This window comes from Mchenga conophoros, linkage group LG20 (genome assembly GCF_057382185.1).
Source record: "Mchenga conophoros isolate Kocher_MC1m ecotype Shallow Benthic linkage group LG20, M_conophoros_male_GT1.1, whole genome shotgun sequence".
Taxonomy (NCBI): Eukaryota; Metazoa; Chordata; class Actinopteri; order Cichliformes; family Cichlidae; genus Mchenga; species Mchenga conophoros.
Window position 1 is genome coordinate 11,003,875 of NC_140545.1, and position 22,878 is coordinate 11,026,752.

Genomic DNA, 22,878 nt, shown 5'->3' on the forward strand with positions numbered 1-22,878 from the left:
AAGTGGAGGTAGCTCACGAGGGATAACAGGACCTCTCTCAGCACCTACCAAGCGTGTTTTACTCTTAGAACTGTGTCTTCATTCCACATATTTCACATACAAAGGTCAGTGCTATCCTTCACCACCAAGTCATTGGTTCAGGTATGTGGATGACACCTGGGTGAAAATCAGATCTCAGGACTTACCACAATTCAAGGATCATATTAACTTGGTGGAGCAACACATTAAGATATTTAAAAGCTACAGCTTTTATCTTTAATAAAACAGCTTACAGCTGTACTGTTAACCCACGCATAGGATCAGTATTAAGTTTTGACTCTCATCATCCACTGGAGTATCCACTGGGTGTCATCAGGACGCTACAACACAGAGCAAACACCATCCCCACAGACAGAGCAGCCAGGGAAACAGAAGAACATCACGTCAAGAAAGCCCTGAGTAAATGTGGTTATCCCAGCTTGATAAATGTTCTACTGATTTAGTAAGTAAAATTAAATTGAAGTGAAACTGAATGTAACCCCTAACCAAACCTAAAGTCTTAATTTGCACAGCCAACAACATAAAATAAACAGAAATCAACCAAAACTCTTGGATGTATTTTCTTTCTAAGTCACTTTTGACGTGGCATTCATGCAAGTTAATGACTGTGATGGAGGATTTTAACATTTTAAATGCATTTTTGTCACAGAACAAGGGCTTCCCGATTTGCCTCCATCACATTCATGTGCCATTCTATTTACCTGTCCAGGCACAAATATGTCACGGTTCTGGGACTTTCTGACCCAGCTTTTTGAGTTCTTGTGTTTTTATATTATGGTTTATGTTTTGAGTCCTTTGTTGTACTGTGTTTGCTATTTCCCTAGGTTTCAGTTATGGTTATCATAGGTTTATTTCTTAGGTTTTGTAATGCGGCTTCCCTATGTTCCATGTTGTGTCTACTGTGCCTTTCTGTACCATGTTTCAGGTTCCTATGGTCTGTCTCCCCAGTTGCTGTTAAGTTTACATGTCTAGAGTTCAGTCAGTGTGTTTCCTGTTTTACTTTGAAGGTCCATGTCTCATGTCAGTATTTCTAGTTTTGCTTCCCTTGTCTCGTCCAGCCTGATTACTCCCAGCTGTGCTCTCCTTCTTTGTCTCATTCCCTCGTTATCCCTCAGTATATTTAAGCCCTGTGTTTCTCTTTGTCAGTGTTGTAGTCTCCCTCATGGCTGTGTTTCCCTGTGTGTTAGTTATCCATGTCCCAGTTTAGTTTTGTTATATTTTTGTGCTGTTCTGCAATAAAGCAGCTTTTTGAGTTTAATTCCTGTGTGGTGAGTTTTGCATTTGGGTCCTTCTTCTGCCTGCACACAGCCGAAACATGACAAAATATAGTTTATCAATTTTTTTTGAGTTTTAGAATCTCCAATGATGTGATGAAAAAAGAAGTAACTGAAAACAACAACACAAGCTTGAAGGGCTGCTAATGTTACTGAAGTGTCCTTCCCCATGACACTGAACCATTTGTTTATGATGCCATGTACCTACAGAAAATCAAACGTGTCCCAAAGCATGACAGCAAATCTGTCACACACAACCGTTTTTCATCTAAAATTTAAAGGAGCCTCAACAGAGGTGTGCTACATTTTCCTCAGTGTTGTGATAGACTAAATCAGCTGCCTCGATAAAAAAATCACAGTAATAAAATAATAAACCAAAATGAAAAAAAGTTGTCTAAATTTATTTCAAAAGATCAATTCTAGAGCTTTGTTGTTTGGAGAAGACCCTGCACAGATTAGAGTGGCTTCGAGAGCAGGCGGAGTCTGGGTGTTCAAAATCAGTCACCTGGACTTTTAACACCTCCAGCTCAAAAAGCATCAGCAGTAGTTTTTAGTCTGTGAGGTCCACCTCCACACATACCCATCAGACTTGGCTGTTTTTCCAGTCAGTAGTATTGTTATATGCTAAAATTTAAAATAAACAACCAAATATGTAAACAAAATTACAAAATGACTTTATTGAAAGCTGGTATTAAATTCCAAAGGCAGTCAGCATAAAATACATGTTTTCAGTATACAGTAAAAGAGAAGCCTGTAATCTTTTCAGTAGGGGGCAGCAGAGACTAGCTATAAAAGAAAGTCTTAAAATGTAAAGAGCATGTCTGTGAAGAAGTTATAGATTCTTATATTTGCATGATTTTCAGATTAATAAATATTACTGGATGTACAAGACATCGGTAGAAGGCTACTCTCAGCTACACAGATCTGCACATCATATACAGCATCCCTCTACTTTCAGCACGTGGTTGGTGTTTTTATAATATAAGATAAGATAAGATAACCTTTATTAATATCTTGAAAGGTCAAAGCAATCGTAACTGAATCTGCCCAAAGCTTTAATCTTTTGAATATTGTCAACTGAAGCAGAATTCATTGCATTCATCAAAAATGTAAATCAGATGTTTTCTGTGCGTTATGCGGATTTGGGGGAGGGAGCAGATTTGAACACATGGCCCGCATATGGTGGGAACCCCTTTTTCAAAACAAGCCACATAAAACCTCAACATTCCCATCACACCCTTCTCCGTAGCTGCGAAACACACCTACAAATTATGTTTCTTTAATGCACGTCCTTAATGTGAAGCATCATTTAGTACAGGGGCAAACCAGATGAGAAGATAAAAACAGGAAAGTAGTTATTCCTTTGTGTCGCAGATTGCAGTCAGCATGTGGCTGTTTTTCCCCCCCGACTACTCTTAAGTGTCCATAGCTTCCACATGAGTGTTCGGTAAGCCAACCCACACGTCACTCCTGGAGGATTTCCACAGAGGGGAAAGGCAGGGAAAAGAATTATGGATGAAAGTCAGCATTCTTCTCGCCTTCGTCCCTCCATGTTTGGTAAGGTACAGCTGCAGTCTCAGGGTGCTATGATTGGTAGCCATACACTAATGCATCTAAAGGAAAAGAAGGAAAGAAGCAGCTGAGATATTAGTATTTATACATTTTAAGCTCTCAAACTTACATACAAAGTGCACACATGGGGCATTTATTAAGGAATTAAAATAACTAACTGTGATTTCTGCTTCCACTCACAATACAGAGCAACTTTCACTTGCAGAGTTTGCTGCAGTGCAAAATTACATTTAAATAAGTAATTTTAAAGACTATTAATATTTAGTAGCTGTTGCTGGTGAGGCCTGTGGGTTACCCACCTAAACCAGGAAAAGGATCCCAGAGAAAGATGTTTTTTTTCAATGGTCTGATCTCAATAAACAAGACTTATGTGAACTCTGCTCTACTGAGGTACTAATTGAAATCTACTATATGCATGGTTTGATACTGTACCAAAATAGTGCATGAGTTTTTGCTTTGTATAATTTTTTAATTTTCTTTTGGCCTCAGTGTTTTGTAGAAAAACTTCAAACTAATCCATAATATATTAACCAACTAACTTAAAAAAAATTCAATTCCTTGGTGCTTTTTAATCTACCAGGCCCGCACTCACCTGAGTGAAACTGTGCCGTGCAACACAGTCCCTCTCCCCGTGCCGTCCGGTAAATGGGTGACACGCACACTCTAGCCGAAGGGGGCAGGTGCGTGAGCCGTGTTGAGAGGGAGTCGGGTGGCAAGTAGAGGGAGGAGCGCTGACCAGGGGCAGAGCTTTGCTGTCCCTCCCAGGTGAGCCAGTAGCCCCTCAAGTGAGATGTGCCACCGTTCCATTCAACCTCTACTGAGTCACTACCCACTGTAGTCAACTGGAGGTCTGCCAGCGCTGGAGTCACTAGAGACAGAGACCATTCAAAAGTTTGGTTATATTTCGAAAGGAAAGAGAACTATAAAGCAGTGAAGCAAAAAAACAAAACAGCAGGAGAACTGACCATTTCAGAACTGAACGGAACTACAATTATCTGGAATTTAGGATGCAGAATGAATAAGACAATGAAGGAGTGGGATTATGACCTAATTTGACCTCACCTTCTTGAGTGCACACTTTGACAGACATGGCTTTCTCCTTTCCTGAGGCGTGCCTGGCAGTAACAGTGACCAAGTAAGTGGTATCTGGTTGGAGGTTTCTGAGCAGAGTAGAGTTCTGACTTCGACTCAGTTGGACATAGTGCACTTTACCCGTGGGCAGGGCTGAATACTCAACAGAGTAACTCTCAACCATCCCTGGTTGGAGAGGACCCCAGCTGACCCGAACACTGCTTTGTCCAGGCTCGGAAACTGTTACCACAGCTGGGCTCAGCACCTCTGGTGTGTAAGAGAGACAAGAACAATTGCTGAGGCAGTAGAAAAAATATGAGGAGAATATGATGATTTTCACTTTGAATTTTTTCTTCTTCACCGAACCACAAAATAAAATCTTTTACACAAGCTTTTTAATTGCAGTGGATTTAGCTTTTATTTTCTTATTGTGGGCCTATAACAAAGACATTTCATTCAGAATGTCAACAAAATTGACAGTGTTGCATGCAGAACAGATAAAAAGAGCAAATTCCTAAATTTGAGAGACTGCAAAAGCAAATTAGAACTTTGACTTTTTATATTTATAGCAAACCACTGAAAAGGTTTTGTGCAACTTGCAAAGCAAGCGTATATATAGAGAGAACTCAACCTGGTCTAGTTCTGAAGGTGACATGGAGGTCGTTAAAGGCTTGTTCGTTGGACTCTGGTCTCAGTATGGCGATATAGTTGGTGTCAGGCTTCAGGCCAGTTAACCTGGCAGTGCTGGAATCCGCAGTCTGGGTAAGTCTCTGGTACGGAGGTCCTCCAGTGAATACATCAGGCCTACTGGTCTCAACCCCACCGACTCCTCTCCGAAGTTCTTTGAAGAGGATCTCATAGTGGCCCGTCAACCCGGACAGAACGGGTCGCCACTGCAGTGTGGCGGAGCTGGTGGAGACGTCTCGAACGTGAATTCGTTCAGCGCGGATGATCTCTGTTGGAGACGGCAGGATCTCGTGTTAGCGCGTGCACACGTTGTTGGGGTTGAGTTATCATTTTTAATTTTCAAAAAGGAGGAGAAATGATGGTGACAGGACAGAAGGAGCGCTAAAAATGCCTTGGCTTCAGTCAGCTACTCACATAGACTCCCAGACTTTGAAACCTAAATGCATTCACAGCGACAGCACTGAGACAACCTGAAATAGCCAACCCAGTGAGGCCCTGCAACAAAATAACAATTTTCCCAGATGCACTGATATCTGTGATTAAATCCTTATGCACCCAGCAAGGACTGATGCATTCCACCTTGTTCTACACAAGCCCTATTTTCTATTATGCATCATATCTTACAGCTGTTGTATAAATGCTGTAGTGACCCTTGTGAGTGTTATGGCAGTTACCTAATCCATCCAGAGAAATGGCTCATCTTCCAGGTCTCTATATATAAATATATATGTGTGTGTGTCATGTTGGGCATAGTGTTGGATGGAGCAGAAAGAGATGTTGAATCATTAATCCATTAATAGATTGGCCTATCTCATTACAGGGACTCATACACATGCACACAGAGTGTCCCGGCTAGTTGGTCTCCTTGTCTTCAAGAGCATGTGTGGAATTAGGGAGAAGCACAGAGAGACATGTAATACATCACTGAGGCAGGATATAAGTGTTATTGTAGCTGTTTGAATGGAAGGGGGGTTTCTCAAAGCTACTGAAGCGTACGAGCAATCCAGCTTTAATTGGTCAGGATCAATCATAAATAATATTTTTCCCAGTCTCTGTAGTACAGGCATGTGCAGATACACGTTTTTTTATTGAGCAGAATGTGTGTTGTGTTCAGTCCAACAACAAATTCTAATTATCTGTTCATTCTTTAAATCTTTTATTTGCAACACATAAAGACACTACCCATGCTGTACTCACCAATAATGGCATCCCGGAATTCCTTTGTGATGATGCTCATATCGTCAATGTCCACAAAGTGCAGGTGGTCCTCCACAGGTGGGCTCACCACCTGCCTCAACACCTGGTAGTTGCCATGGCCAGTGGACACGACCAGCACGGCCACACCATCATCCCGAAGCTGGGCCATCGGTCCAGTCACATCCCCTGGTTTTACCCCATCAGTCAGCCACACTAGCACCCTCGGGAGATTTTCCCGGGCGCCGCCAGCCTTTCCAGGACGCAGGACCCACTCCTTCACCATTTTCAGCGCCTCAACTGTGTTGGTGTCCCCCCTGAGAGGCTTGATGGTTTTCAAAGCGGCCTGAAGGCCACTTTGGGTGCTGTATTTATCAAAGCCGAACTCGAGACGTGGTTTGGTGCCCACCTGCAGAAGTCCTACCCTTACCTGGTCCTCTCCCAGCGAAAAGGGGGAGATGAGCTCGGACAGGAAGGCTAGCATTCGGGAGTGCTCGTAGGATGACACACTCCCCGAGGAATCCACCAAGAAGAGGACGTCCCCCTCACAGCAGTTCAGCACTGTGGAGAAGCAACAAACATCAATACAGTCATTAATATGCATATCAAGCGAGCGGAATCAGTTACTGACTTGCGCCAACAACTCTCTATGATTCTGTTTTTCCACAGGTCTCTTTTCGTGCTTCCCTCTACACACATTTCCATCCTGTTTTTATGAGAGAGAAAAACAGTGTCACAGTGAACAAATCTTATAGAGAAAATTGTTTGTTTTACATGAAAGCAGAAGAAAGTTAAAAGCAAAACCCCCCAAAATAGGCTGTGGTTTTGGAGATAAGAAGACTGTAAAACAAACAGAGGAAGTACAAAACTGATGCAGGCATCATGATACTGTAACTTCAAAGTTGGATAATGGATTAAAGGCATCCAAGCACAAAGCTACGGGTGGATTATTTTTTTTCCCACTCCCTAATTTTGCATATCTTATAACAGAAGCAACAATGCCCAAAGTAGAGGAACAGGCATGACAGTAGCTGTGCTGGGTACTGGTGGGAGAGAGGGAGGGAGTGGAGAAAGGAGGCGGGACGAGGGAAATAAAAGGCGTTAAAAGGAGAGGAATGAAGCTGGGGGGTACTGCCAGTTTCATGTGAGGGATGAAGAGGAATGCTGGATGACCATATACAGAGCAGGAAACAGTAGCACAACAAGCAGAACTTAGCTTCAAATCTACAGATTGTGCACAGATCCAAAAGAAATCCTGCCTACTGTTAAAATCGTCACTCGAGAAATCAGAAACTTTTAAGATGAAGACTTTGGACTACACATATATGACTCTGCAGAAAATACAGTTATATAGGCGTGTAATTCAGTGTCTCATTTTTTAAATATGTCAAGGTCCAACGCTTGACATGAGGTGTGGACTAGGCTTCAAGGTGTTGAAAGCTGAGCAGCGAAGCATGTATACACACAAATCAAGCGTGTGTGCACACATGCCAGCCTGCATGCTTGCTGCCTTTTCCCCCTCTATCAACCTAAAGAATTCCTTACATCACTCTTGTTTGGAGCAAGAGTGCTGTTGCGTATAGGAGCCCCTTACCTCTGCGTTTGTGCAGGTACGCCTTTATCTTCAGACCTACTGCTGGAGCGAGCCATTTTATCGTTCTTTATTGCCGTGGTTGAATGCTGTCTCGGGTTATCGCATGCACTACAGATCTTAGCTAATGATGTGATGGAGAAAAATGAAGCGTGAGTAAAACAGCAAGCAGATCAGGCTGAGCACCTTACAAAAACATATGAGTATGTTATGAGGGGGTTTTTTGGGGCTAAAAACACAGTGAAGATTTAAATAGGTTGCATGTTGGGATGAGAACGATATGAAAAAGATAAAGCTTGAACAAGAGTAGAAAAGCACTATAGAAGTTTAAATGAATAAAATTGAGTGGTATTCCTGTCTAATTTTGCACATTTTCTTTAAATGACCTTGTTTTTGTACCGTTACATTCGCAGTGTAGTGGTGTCGCTGGTTTGACTGCAGCTCGTAATGCAAAAATCCCCCCTTGGGGTTTTGTCATGAGAAGCATGAAACTCTGCAAAATAGAAACATGCAGAGCTACCCACACTGGTGACGCTTTGTAACATGGGAACAACCAGAAGCAGCCAAAAAATATAAGGCACAGAATTGGTACCAGTGGTTGATGACTGGTCTCTGGAAGGTACAAGGCACTGCCTCAGTATAATACAATACAATAAGCTACTTCATTTTCAGACAGTCTAAGGTCTAAAGCAGGGGTGCCAAATATAGAGCCCAGGGGGCCCGAATCGGGCAGTAAACTGGGCAGCTTTGGAAAATGGGAAGGAGAGCGTTAATTCAGGATTTGTTAAAATGTAAGTTTTACAGCTTTTTCCTTCTGATAAAGATCTCTATACCACACTAAAGTAATCTACCTACTACATAAGTTTCTGGGGGTTTTTTGTTTTGTTTTTTACTATCAGCACGCAGTCAGAAAACAGATTTTCTGTTTACAGGACAGTCTGGATAATGAACTACTAGAACTTTGTTACACATTTATTTGTTAGTGCTGCAAGAATTCTCTCATGTGCTACACTACAGCAACATTTCTCTTGAAATTGCGCTTCTTTTTCTATTAAGACATGGGGTGGGGTTGAAACATAGACTTAAATGTCTTTACACAGGTCTGGCCCACTCACATCAAAGTAAACAGAAAATAAGTTTGACATCCTGGGTTTAGAGCATAGTATAACTTTACTTTTTGAGCCTTTATTAGACATATGGTTAATTATTAGTGATTTATAACTGTTGTTAAAGGTTACAGACATAAGACCTTTATTTAACTAGAGTAAAAACAGCAAGTACATTTATATAAAGCCCAATTACCGTAGACCAAGTTATCTCATCGTATCCCTATAAATGGAACAGCAAAGCATCAGCATATCCCTAACTACAGACACTCATAAATATCCACTCTCACTAAGAAACCTGCCGGTGCCATCACCACCTGGGGAAATCTCTGTCACTTTGCGGTCATGAGCTTTGCCAGAATGGCACAAAGGCACTGCTATGATAAGAGCTGATAGGATTGGTTTAGATTTGGAGTCTGCAAATCAGCAGTTACTGATCAGAATTAAAAACATCTTATAAAGAGGAGCATCTTATTGTGCATGTTTAGAAAAAAACCCCATAAGATGCATCAAATCTGTCATTCTTTGCACTCTTGTGTTCTACTAACATTAACCAGAATTATCCTTTAAAAACAAAAAACCTTTTCCAGCAGACCTGGAGGTTATTTGGTCTTCCCCTTATTAGAAGTCTGTTGTAAAGCCCTGAGATGTCATCAACTGACAATAACCTGAGAATTCCCGGGAGCACCTGAAGCCATCCTCAGCATGCCTGCGTGGTCGATCAGAGTGCCCCCACCCATGCCCCTAGCCCTACTGTATGAAGTCGCTACTCCTGGCTGTAAGATTTCATCAACAGATAATTCAATACCTGGAGTCATGCCACTTTACTGAGAACACTGGTGTAATGTCAACCCCACCCTAATCCGCCCCGAGCCCAGCTGTATTCCTTTTATTATGTGGCACCAACGCTTTAAGTCGCTTTATTTACAAAAATTACAGATTATTGTGGCTCACATTGTTTTATTTGTAATCTTCCTCTTTTAAAAAAAATGTTTTTGTCTGCTAGTCGCTATCGCCCCCCTGTTATGCAATGCAAATAATTATAATTAGACTGGTTTCCACTGAATCAACGGCGCTTACCTCCTTCAGGTGGGCTGTTCTGTGCGGTTGAGGGCCGCAGAAGCAAACACATCAGCATCCACGCAAATAACATGTGGCCCTCCATCAGAATGAACGAGTTAGCTCCACGGAAGAAAATATATATGTGGGACAAATGTTAGGGCTTCTTCAGTCAACCATACATCCAGCCTGAGGAGCGCACTCCGGGTTAGTAAATCACAGGCAGAGGCATAATTCAGCCTGTATGAGTCACATTCAGCCCGGCTTTTTTTATTTTGCTTCTTATCTTTCTTCTTCTCTGACCATGACCACGCTGTCTGTAACCGGAGTCACTGGGAGTTAAACTTAAACTGGAGCGAAAACTTCCAGACTGCGTGCGTAAGGTTTGGACGCTCCTGATTAACCCAAACGCGCTTCGCCCGCGCTCGGGACACGAAGCGAAACCAAAAATTCCGGGAACACTTTCAAAATAAGATGTCTTACTGCGAAGCAAAGCGGAATGGATTTTTGCCTGACAGGAACCAAATCGTTTTTTTTAAAGGGGGGGGGGGGGGGGGGGGGGTGTCTTTAATGATTATGTTATTTTGATGTTAAGCAGCCTAATTACCGCCGTAACAAAATAATACTATTAAGGGAAACAAACCCAGGCCCTTTTATTTTTATAACTGTCAAAATAATTTTATTTTACATTTTACAAATGTAAAAATAAATCATGTTCAGCGCTTCATTTTTAAAAAAATTTAAAACAGACATTAAACAAAACCTAAAAACAGTTCATTCAGAAGGTTTCCTTTCAGACTATCACTATTCCTCAAGAGTCAACCTTGTAATTTCTTTAAGTAGTCTTTAGGAATATTTCTCCAGAAGTCTTGAAGGACATTCAAAGCTCCTCTTTGGATCTTGGCTGCTTTTTGTTCTGCTCTCTGTCGAGGTGATCACACTGCTTCAATAATGTTGAGCTCCAGGCTTTGTGGAGACCAGTCCACTGTGTGTTTCTATCCAGGTATGCCTTTACTGGTTTGGCAGAGTGTTTTCTATGGTTGTCATGGTGTCATAAAGCTGCTAATCAGATTCTTTCTGCCTTGTATTGCATAGTGGATCCAAATCTGATGGTACCTTTCTGCATTCATAATTGCATCAGTTTTGACAAGATCTCCAACACCACTGACTGAAATGTAGCCCCAAACCATGACTGAGCCTCCACTGAGTTTTACAAATGGCTCCAGATTCATCCTGACCTCTTCAGTATGGAGTAGCAAAACTTTAACCAAAAAAATTAAAATCACTCCGTCACTGGAGTAATTGGAACTCTCCAGAAAATAATTTAAAAATCTAGTCTTTTAAGGCTTCAAAAACCCAATTTTCTCAATTAGTATCATGTTATATGGGGCAATGGGGTTCTAAATGAAGCAGAACTAAGGTTTCACATACTTCACAAACAAGAGCAGGGTTCATGTGGGAGAAAAAGATCATATCAACTTGGATTCAAGCATATGTATCAGTGCTTGAACCCAGTCGTGAAAACATTAGTAAGTTTGTTTGGATGTGTAGCCAGCCACTTTCATGATTCTAATGCTTTGCTAGAAAAGTCAACTTTTTTGAAACTGGAAAACAAAGTTTGCATGTGTGGTGTGGTTGCATGATTCCCAATATTTCCCAGAACATTTAAGCTGCCTATAAACTTGTTTCTGCACAGCGTGGAAAAGCAATCAAATCAGTCAACACTGCTGAAGCATGTGAGCAACTGATCCGTTTATTTTGAAGGTAGGACTCCTTGAACTTCCTCGTGGTTACTGTTACTTGACACAACTCGCTCTTTAGCTTTTCACTCCTCCTCTCTCCTGTCTCCCCTGTAACTCAGAATAGTAAATAGGCTCCACTATCCAGGCGTCAACATCTTGAATCTGATCCAGGACAAGAGTTAAGTCTTCAGATTACCCCATTAACAGAGTCTGGAAATAGAGAACCCACCAAAAAAGTCACTTAACAGTTTTTTGCTCACAACTCATTAAAAGGACTCGCCAAAGGGAAGAACTGTCTAATACAGGGTTTGTAACAATTGAAAAATTCAGAAATACGAATAGAAACAAAGGATTTGTACAAATATAACTTTTTTTTATTATATATTGTCTTGTGACATACTTGTAGATTTTGTCCTCAAAGAGTAATATTTAGACTTTTGCATTTATCTTATTTACTATAACGGTAAGACTACCAAGTATTCCAGCTATCCGAAAGATTAAGGAAACCTCTGGTTTACCAAGAGCAACCACAAATACTTTCAGCATTCAAACCACTGGGAGTGAATCTGTGAAATTACATGGCACACAGTCTTGAGAGTGGAAAAAAGGTAAACAGCTCTCCATGCAGACTATTCTCTGTGTTCAACCATTGTGCCTTTTTAAAAACTAAAGTAAGATTTACATGTAGAAAGTAAATAAAGTGGACAATTACGCACAGGCATGCATGAAGTCACCTACTGTATGATTCAACATGGAAACTATTAATATTGTATGTGTGTGAGAGACACAAACAAGGAGGAAAACGGACTGTAGGAGGGAATAAATGGATGGAAGAGGATGTTAGAATTCAAGTGGGACCAAACAAAGCTCTGAATTCTTCTGTGACGCATCGTGTTCAAATACTTGTATTCTTCCAGTAAGACACTGACAGTAGGCACGCCCATCCCAATACACACACCTAGAAACTAAACAACCCCACTACAGTGCAGTCAGTGATTCAGAAGCATTATGAGAGCTGAAATTTCTTTATAATCATCTGTATTGGAAACATTGTGTAATTGTAACTGGCGATAAAAGACAAGTGCAAACATTGAATCATGCTTGCTTGTATTGTGTCATGATTTAAGAAAGAGTCGGACGTCCCTGACAAATTATGTTTGTGATGAGTTGGACATATTTATTTATTTGAATGCAGCCTTGCTAAAACCGGGCCCAAAGCTCCCTGTCACATCACGATCCATTTACACTCTGCTGCTTCTGCTCAACAGACATGCAACATTAATTTCTCTGTGGTTTTTTTGTGGACCTCCCCCTCCAGGGCTGAACAAGTTCTCACAAGCACAGTTGCGGTCCCCATGGTCATTGACACTGTGCCGGATGATTTTTACAGTCTCGTCAGTGAGCTGTAAATCACTTACATTCAGTATACCCCACTCACAGTGACGCGTGTGTGTATGTGCATGCGAGCAGTAAATAGCCTAATATGTATGTGCGCGCACACACACACAGCAACACATTTCTGTCCATATTTCACACTGTCAAACATTGCATCAGTTGTGCAGTGCGTGACCAACTTGTGCCGAGGACACAAACTGTGTTAGTGTTTGATATTGCACTGAAATCCACAGAAATGGCCAGCTGTTTCCACCCAGCACAGCCTCATGTCAACACACTTTCTACCCCTGGCTTGATTACTGTACATTGTCAGTTTATGCGACCTTTACACAGACTTGTTTATGCTCATTTGTGCGCACCTTCATATCCTTGCAGGGGTAACGAATACAAATCTTTTAAGAGGGACAACAACAGCGGAATAAACTTGAACTTTTAGCTGAGGAAAAATAGCTGCAGAGGGAATGGGTGGGACGGGAGGAGAGGCGAATACAGTAAGATGTCATCGAGGCAATGGAAGAGTTTACAACATTTTGTTCATCACAACACTCAGAGCGGGATAACAGGAAGCCTGAAAACAATTTTTAAGCAGCTCCAGCTACTGCTCCTTTAATAGTCTCTTGTAAATTTGGCCTACAGTGATTGTGGCTACCCCTTAAAAATTTGTCAGCAGAGGATTTGGCTGCTTATAGGAATGCCACTTTTTGATGGTTAAGTAGAATTCCACAGAGTTATATTTGCCAGTGTTTTTCTCTGCCTTCTTGTCAGTCTATGGTATTTAAGGTTTGGTTCACAGCAAACTCTTATGCAGATTTCTGGAAGACGAGCAGGAATGTTGCCCTCTTCTCAGTGGAAAAAAAGACTGCAAGAAAAGCCCCCATGAAACACTGATTTTGGAGAGGAATATGCGTGATGTAGTTACAGTGATGGATAAGAGGGACAAATAAAATGGATTCCAAAAGCAGAAAAATCTTGCCAGCTTGGGACTTTTCAGGCAAATGGAAACCGGTTTTGTTCCGTATAGCCCAGAAGCCTCTTTGCCTCCTGTGCAGTGGATTTTGAGAAGATAAACAAATAATAAAGCCATTAAACTAAAAATATAGACAGGAAAGTCTAAGGGATTTCCCATCAGTGGGATGTGCAGATGAGTACCCACTGCCTTCCTGAGCAACACAACCCCATCCCGTTCTGCGTCAGAACTTCTTTCCTGCCCCCACCAACCATTATCCTGTATATGTCCATAGTGGCTCGTATTTTGAGCTAATCAAAGGCCTATCCTAAAGTCTCAACTTTTACATCAAAAAGTGTCAGTCAGTGTAAAAGTGAGCCAATACTGGTTTTATAGGATCCCTCTTCTAGAAAACCTTTGCTCTTTGCAAAGTGTTCCAAGAAGCTAAGATTTAACTGTATCCAGGGAAATGCTCAATCATCTCTTTTCCCCAAACAAATACGACAAGTTACATTAAACACAAGCGACTGTCCAATTCTTTGCGTGATTTCAGAAGAATAAATCAGACTGTGTATTTAAGTTTGGACAGAAGCACCCGTGCCTGCTTACTATCTTTGAGCAAAACTGTATGCAGCCAGAGCCATCTCACTAGTTAGAACATCTGTTTTGCAGTAATCAACAGCCAGCGAGTCTCCACGCTAGTGAGGCCAACACCCACTGTATGTTTCCACACTAAAATTTCACATACGGCCTTCGGCTGTGCCAAGTTGGGTCACTGGAGTTTTGCCCTTTTACCAGGCCCAGCTCCTTTAGAGGTCGGCTCAGACAATGGTCTTACTGTGCTGAGGATTGCCAGACAGAGTTTATTTACAGATGGAAGATAAATCCACTCATTGTTTTGGCCCGGTGTTAATACAAAGTCATCACAGCGAGTTGGTTAAACTTAAGAGAACTGGCTGACAGTGTAGAGTCAAATTTTCAATTGCTCCTACCAGCTGAGGTAAAAAACAAACAAACCAAAAACCCTATTATTTATGAAGAAGCTGACAGAAAGAACATTTAAAGGGTAAATTTAACAGCACAGCAGCATGTAAGAAGCCCTTAATGAGCCTGAGGTCCTTTGGAAGGGGTCTACGTCCTCAATAGAGGAACCCAGACCACAAGAGTTCTGCTTTGTTGTTATAGTTCAGCCAATTTTTTTTTAAAAAGTCATTCCATTCACAGCTCTCTCATTCTGCATAACACAAAGGTCTTCATCCAACAGAACAGAGTGCTCAAAGAACCTTTAATGCTTACCAAAAGCAGAGAAATACTAAAGTCCCACTTATTCAGAAACCACATGAGAAAGGTCATTGGCGGTGACTCATCGATGTCAGAGTTCTCCGAGCGCTGGCTGCACTCGTGCGGCCTGTGGGAAGGAGGATGGTAGGCTACAGTTGGCTGAATGTAACAGCATTTTCTCACATTCACAGGCAAACACAGCCCAGTACTGTGCTGAACTGTGTGTTTGTGCCTGTATTCACGGAATAAGTCAATCCTGTAGTTTCTTTCCTGCCTCGTCTTCTCAAATCTTTCTTTCATTCTTTCTTTTTCATTCTTCCCCAGAATATCCCTCTCCCCAACTGCTTTTAATATTGCATGCCTATCATTGTCCTTTCTCTTTTTCACAATCCCTCTTTCGGTTTGCTCTTTTGGCCACGGCAGACAGCAGCTGGATTCTCCATTCTCTCCTCCCTTTTCAGTTCCTCACCCTTTTATTGCTCCTCATCCCGCGCACTTTCTCCTCAACAGACTCACATGCCTTCTACCATTAGTAACACATTTGTATACTATACAAATGCACAAGTACACTGACAGAGATCTACACATATGTACGTACACGCACAAGATGCACTGAAAAAAAGGGACTGGCCATCTCTTGGATTTATGTAAGCATCTTGCATGTATTTAACACAATTGGCTCATGTTTTAAAGTTAAATGTAACTATATAGTGTAAAAACTACATGATATGCAGAAAGGGTGTATTAAATTGTTCATATCATGTTCAGGTGAAGTAAGTCAATAAGATAGCAACGTTAAATCTCGTGAAACCACGCGTGATTTCATCTCGCGGGCTTTGGATCGTGGTTTAAAAAAGGCATCCATCTCAGTCAAGTCGAGCAGCCAACTCTACGTTTTTGGTATGTCTTGATTTTTTGAATTAATATTTACCATATTTCAGCCAAATGTAGTTAAACGTCTAGAGTGTCGCCATGTAACATGCTAAAAAAGAGCCGTTAGCTTATTTGCTGTTTTATCTGTTGTCAAAGAATTGGCGCTTTTTCATTTGAATTTGTCTTTGGCACAAGAGCCGTAATATCACATTAAACCTAATTATGAGGCACTCATAACATAATTTGGTTTTCTGTGTGAATAGATTTGCCAACTGACTCTTCAGTTACATTGTGTATTTACTGCCCCGTGGTGTTAGTGAGATTTTGGACATTGAACAGCTTTAGCTAATATCATCAGCGGCATTATGCTAGCTTACATCCCTACCCCTCCTGCCCTCACCTGCTGTCCTTTTGTTTTTGTTTTTGTTTTTTTTGCTGCACATTGAGAGATTACCTCTATTCTGCATTTCACCAGGAGTCAGCTGATGGATTGTGGGTTCAAGGTGTTATGGTAAGAAAGTATATTCTATTTTCGTTTCTGTAACTTAATTATAATAGGTTTTTTATAATTATTAGGTGCATGCATACTCACCCTATTAATACAACTGAGAAATCCAAAATCTGCCATAGGTTTAACTTATACCTGTATGTATTGCCAGAAAGGTGATTACTGGACTCGCATTAATGCACACTTGAACTGAAATGAGGTTGTAACTTGTGGGTTGTTGGGTTGCAAATCAGAAACAAACATCTTTGGATTTTTTTAAATCCCATAAGATCTGGAAACACAGTTTTTATTCAACAAAACATTACTGATTAACCAAGCACAGTGCCTGCTGTTATTTCAAAATAATTTTATGTCATTTCAGATAAAATGCAGCATTCCAGTGCATCCCAACCATGCCTTTACAGTCAAGGTTTCTGACGGAGCTGAGTTTCTCTCTGACAGTCTGCTGAAAGTGTTTGCAAAGTGATCGGGGGAACAGGGCACAAAGCTAAAGGATGTAGCTGCCATTATGACAGTAAGAACTTTAAAATTCTTTAACTACAAAGTGTATATGTATTGCATTAGGTCAGTAAAAGATTTTTATGCTACATCCATTGAAACAGTCAACTATTACCTGTGAGTAATGATTCCACTAAAAGGATGCCATAATTTTCGTCATGCATTTACTGGCCCACTGAGAAAAAATTATCTTTTTTTAAAAATAAATGTTCTGGAAACTATATATCCATAAAGTTGATGTCAAACAGGAACTTTTGATATTGCTTTGTAGATGCTGGTGTTGCATGTTGACTGGTTTAAAAAGTCAAGAGTTTTTGTCTGGGATCATTTTCTTCTGTGCTACTGAAAAGTTCACAAATCTTTGTTTTCTTTGTTATAATACTCAAGGATGACATTAATGCTTGAAGTCCCTCATCAAAGTGCTCCGCATCTGTGTGAAAGACAATTGCAACATCTTAGTGCAGGAGTTCATGGTGAGTGTTTTATGAGTAGATTGTGGCTTTGCAACATTTAAAAATGCATTTAGTTATCCACTTGATCCTCATTGGACTGGTTAGGACCAGTAGTCCTCTTTAATAATTTGAAGTTCACATGAGGCCTGGTAGTGAACTCGGCCGCCGGCCCTTGAGGCCCCACCCCCACCCCTGTATTAGGGGTCACATCAATGTGAAAAAAAACTTTAAATTTGTCATTCTAATGAACAAAGGAAAATCCCACCAGTATTTACATTAGCTTTTGTTTGAAAAAAAAAAAAAAAGACCAACTGACCAACAGCTAACCAAATTGTGGGGCTGAAAGTCTAAATTCTAACATCTTCTGAGTGACATAACCTGGATTTCTGATGGGCCGGTGTCTTTCTAACAAAAACTAATGTAAAGCATTTGAAATTATTATGTTTTTCACCCTCTCTTAGAAACTCTGTTAGACCATGAATGGCAGCATGGCAGGCCACTCTTTGGCTATAGCTATTTACTATGTTGCTTGCATTGGTTTAAATTACTCTAACATTAGAACTGGTAGATTCAAAAGAGATGAGCTTAAAAAGGAATCTTAAAGAAATGTTTTGTGTTTAACCAGGACTTGCCTGAGGCCACTGCACAGATTGAGAAAACCACAATGAACATCTGTCTCCAGAGATGCGCCAGGCAATGACTTTTCTGACGTTGGCATCATCATCGAGGGTATAGTAGTTCTTCAAGATCTGGATAACGTGACCTTTGCAGTAGCCATGCTGTTTGGACCTTTTTTATTCCTTCAACATGAGTTACCCATCACAACTCTGCTACACTTTTGAGGTGATTCAAAGGGTGGTAATGGAGTTGGATGCAACTCAGCTCTCAAGAAAAGCTCACAACTAAGACAAAACTGCTCCTGCAACGAAGCTCACTGTTATGCATGTGAGGTGACCAGCTCTAGGTGAGAGGACATTTAAATCTCACACTTGTTCTGCTGCATTTTTGAAGCTCAATTCCAGGAACGGATCGCAGGGTTCATTTTTATATACTCTGCAACTGCCATGAGGACGAGCTGTTTTTTGTTGTTGTTTGTTTTTCCTTTTGCTCTGTACAAGTTCTGTTTGTCTGTTTGGCAGCATTTTTAAATTTCTCTTTGTATTTTTTCTTTCTTTTACTAGTGAAGAGATGTAGCGTGAACAGTTATACAGTCTAAATATCCCATATGGGTCGTGTGAAATGGTATTTTCAGTTTCATTCAGTTGAAGTAAGGAACGTTGAATATTTCTAAGTGTGCTGTTTTGAACCAAGATGTCACAGTATGATTAGTGCTGTAATTTTTGACAGTCACTGTATCAATGTTATTTTTGCGTCTCTTGAATAAAGGTTTTGACCTGCAAGTGCTAATTTCTTTAGTTATTGGGGTAAAATGGGTAGTGTTAATAGGAAGGTGTTTGCCAATTCAGTAACCTAATTTAATGTTAATAGAAAACTAACATTACCTCAAATTGTTTAGTTATAATTGTTGTTTAACTGAATCTTGATGTCAGAGGCCTTAAATAGAATGTTTTGTATTGTTCTTTCCCAACATTTTTCAAAAGAAACTGTCTAATTTCTTTGCTGCGATTGATTCCAGAGAACACGGAAGAACTGACATTATTTAACTGTTGATTTATATAGATTCAGTGGAGGAGTAATGTCAGTTTAATTCTTTACCTACTGCAGTGAAATTAGACATGTTGTTTTGAAAGGTTACTGGTGGATGCCAGCAACCATCTTGGAAGAGAACAATACAATCTGTTATAAGGCCTCCATTTGAAAATTGTGTATTTGATACTAGAATATAATAGCAAAATGTAATTTGAAGATAACATGTAGTATTTAAGTGACCAAGTAGTATTGGGTAAAAGTTATTGAATGGTGTTGGGATAAAGTGAGAAAATTGTGAAGGATTAAAATATTTCAAGAGCTCAAATTACTTCATCAAAACATGTTTAAGTCACATTTTATCAACACAAATTGCACAGGTTTATTGAACATGAATAAATTGTGTTAATTTAACTCAATTGTTTAAGTTGCTGCCAAAGCAAAACATCTGTGTGCAACAAATGTCCACCATTGAATTAAGTAAATCCAACAACATATTTTTTTCAGTGTGTGGCTGAAGTCACTTTTGTGGTATGTCTGAGGGTTTAAAAGAAGAAGGGATGTGTTGTAATTACAAGTGCGTCCAGAGTGGAATCTGTTAGGGCAGGTTGAGTTGGGGGAGGACCTGGCAACCTATCAAAGGTATCAGTGAGGCAAACCAACCCCCTCCCTTACATCTCTGTTCTCTAAAGGAGTGCTCACATGAAAAGATGATGCACACAAAGGTTTATGTAATGTTCCGAAGGACATTTCGTGCTGCAGACGCTTTAAATCAAGAGTGACTGCGAGGTTGACATCTTGAAGAGCAAACGCCTCACCAGGTCGGACAAACAATCTGCAGCCCTTTAAGGACAGAAACAGGGCAGCTGTGCCAGCCAGCCCATCCCGCCTTTCCCTGCAATCACCTGTCATCCACATCCGCTGCCTCCCATGTTAAGCCTGGGCCTTTCACTACTTGGCACATACAACACATGCTCAGTTTATTTCTCTCTCTGTTATCAAATTCTTACTTCCTGCTCTTTCATCTAAAAGCACATACACACCCAACACAATGCCCCACAGGTCATAAACTCCACTCTGTCTTGGTTTCATACAACTCCCCTCGCGTGGAGCGTTGAGGTGACAGAAAGAAGAAACCTGACATTGTCTGTTAGCGAAAACGCTGCGAAGCGGGGAGACAGGAGAGGTGTTTTGTTTGAACTTGTCTGGCTTGAGTTTTGCCTGTCTGCCTGTGTGTTTTCCAATGAGTAATCCATTGTAAGACTGAACACACATATGTACACACACAGCTCTAGTACAAGACGGAAGAGGGGTTTTAGTTCAGGTGTGATCGATTGGCGAGATACGAAGGCTGGGTTAAAGACTTTGTCTTGTTCGTGTGCAAAAAAATACCTAAAGTTCCAAGGTTGGAAAAAAAGTGTCAATATTGGCTGCTAGGCAATAATGTAAACATTAAAACTGTCAGACAAGTGTTTTGACTGGTCCTCTCTTAAGTCCAGACCACAATATATCAACAGCTACAGGATGGACGGGCATTAAATATTCACTGTACCCAGAAGATGATTCTTCTGTGATCCCCTAATGTTTCTTGCATTTACCGCTAACTGCAGATTGTTGCTTTTGAATAAAAAAACTAGCATTAGTATAAATTTCATGGGCAGATTGAATGGTGGCAAACTTAAGTTTCTATGTAAGATCAAAAATAATATATTTTCCACAACAGTCTGGGATGAATTACCAGAAAGACAAACCCCCTTTAGCCCCAGGCACACTTTTTTTTCTTACCACACATTTGAAAATGGTAGCAGGCTAACACACAAAACCACAGGCAAGACTATGTGCATGCTCAGTAGCATGTTCTTCTAAGAATCTAAGTAACTTAAAAAGATGTCAAAAAAGTTGACATATGAAATATTTCAAATAGGTTACAGCAGTGTATTTGGAAACCACAACTGTTAAAGACAAAATAAGTAGATCAAAAATATAACGCAGGGATTTGAAAATGCTCCTTTCCTTACAGCACTTGTGTGGAGACACAGGCAGATGGCAGATTTTTGAACTCCTGTGTAAAAGCACTCTGTGTGGAATATGTAGGCAGTTGCAAAAAATGTATATTTGCACATCAAGGTACTTGCCTTTGCAAGCATGACTGAGACCACACATTTGATAGATCAGAGTTAAGCCTGCCCAGCGGTAAAACAGTTAATTTTAATCCCAGCAGTGCTATAAAAAGTAGCACCGGTGCGCTGGTAACAGCAGAAATGTGTTTGCCAGGGACACTGAGGGCAGGTGTGCAAATACATAGCCTGAATTTTATGCAAGACGGCGCAGCGGTTCACCTCGTATTATCTTTTCTACCACTGCTTTTCAACACTCAAGGTTTTTCAAACTCATATCCTGGGCTTTTATTTTTCCCTGATTACAAGTTGAGACAAGCTGAAAAGGTTATGTCTGTAAGGCTGATAAGTCATCGGGGTCCTATTTAGCAACTCTTTACAGTGCCTCTAATCTGTATATTGTCTGTGATTAGCGGTGCTGTACTTGCTGTGTTTAATGTATGAATCATTATTCAAACTATTCAAGAAAGAAATTAAATAAATAAAGACATGCCACTGTATATATCATCACATCATACATAGGCTTGTGTATGATACTCTTGGGGCTGTATAAACAGGATGGCTCTGAGGGTCAGACAAATACGGCTCACATAGGTTTGGAGATTCCTCTGTGACAAGGCCCGGATATTATTATGACAAAGTACCCACACTGTACTGGCTGTTCTTTCACACAAAGACCTGGTGGGAGTGTAATCCACCTTTGCTCACATATCCTGTGTTTGCATTAGTCTTTGTTTTTGGGTTTGTTTGGTTTTTTTTGTTTCTTTGGGGGGGGGGGGGGGTATACAGTACAAGTGGAGGAGCTGATGACACAGACGGGAAAGGAGTGAGAAGGCAAACACGCAAACACAAGATATACGAGAGAACATCAGCCATAACACAGACCACAGAGTGCATATACAAGGTCTGGGTAAAATACACGTGTAATAAACATTTTGGGACGAGGTCAGAGAGACCTCTTAGAAGAGTATTTCAAAAGTGGATCCACTAAACCGAGCTATTTCAGCTTTGTGTTCAGAGGAACACAGTTATAAAAACAGAAATAAAAAGTAAGAAAGTAAAAAAATGAAAAAGAATGAGGGGAAAACAAAGCTCGTGAACCAAATGTTGCACATTAGACAAATGTTCCCAGGCCTTCCACTAGGAAGAATAAGATATACACTGAAAGACAAAATAACGGTTGTTTGAAAAGGTTCAGGGACCTTTTTCTGAACCTTGTAGAAGATGTGCATTCATCCGGAGGTCACTTGGAACAGCTGTTTCTAGGGAAGCATGCAGTTTTTGTTTTGTATAAATTGACTGGAGGCTATGTTATGCTGTGTTAATCTGAACATTTTACTTTAATACTTCATTTATCATGTGCCTTGGCCTTCCTTTCCCCCAAAAGACTTGCGTTTGAAGTATATATATATATGTATATTTACATATGAGCCTATCCATACAAGCAGGGTCACCAGTCTGTTGAATAGAGATCTGCTGAATAGCCAGAGAGAAGCACACAGATACAGGGGGAGCATGCAACTCACAGCCAGATGGTGGATTCAAACTCAGGACCTGCTCTCTCTACTTCTCTGAGGCATCAGCGTTAACCACCATGCTGCCACCCCTCCCCTTTTTTAAACTAAAATTTGTAATATTATATATATATATATATATATATATATATATATATATATATATATATATATATATATATATATATATATATATAATGCACAATATAGTAATTAAAATTTTTTATCTATAATCATTTATTTACTAAACCACATTATACTGTAATGAACTAATCTAGCATCCTATACTACATTCACTATATACTTAAGCAT

General features: G+C 40.4%; 1 protein-coding gene and 1 long non-coding RNA gene across 2 annotated transcripts; one reads left to right on the forward strand and one right to left on the reverse strand.

Annotated features, from left to right (window-relative positions):
- Nucleotides 1-1,966: 1,966 nt before the first annotated feature.
- vwa1 (von Willebrand factor A domain containing 1) lies at nt 1,967-9,998 on the reverse strand. Its single transcript, XM_085260369.1, has 6 exons — nt 9,615-9,998; nt 5,841-6,398; nt 4,588-4,911; nt 3,948-4,223; nt 3,478-3,753; nt 1,967-2,926 (listed from the first exon to the last, which is right to left on the reverse strand). The coding sequence occupies exons 1-6, from the start codon at nt 9,697-9,699 to the stop codon at nt 2,898-2,900; spliced, it is 1,548 nt and encodes a 515-aa protein (XP_085116495.1). The 5' UTR covers nt 9,700-9,998; the 3' UTR covers nt 1,967-2,897.
- A 5,644-nt stretch (nt 9,999-15,642) lies between these two features.
- Nucleotides 15,643-18,776, forward strand: LOC146550434 (uncharacterized). Its single transcript, XR_014890268.1, has 4 exons — nt 15,643-16,341; nt 16,700-16,852; nt 17,224-17,309; nt 17,914-18,776. It is a non-coding gene; the product is annotated as an uncharacterized LOC146550434 (long non-coding RNA).
- The last annotated feature ends 4,102 nt before the right edge of the window (nt 18,777-22,878 follow it).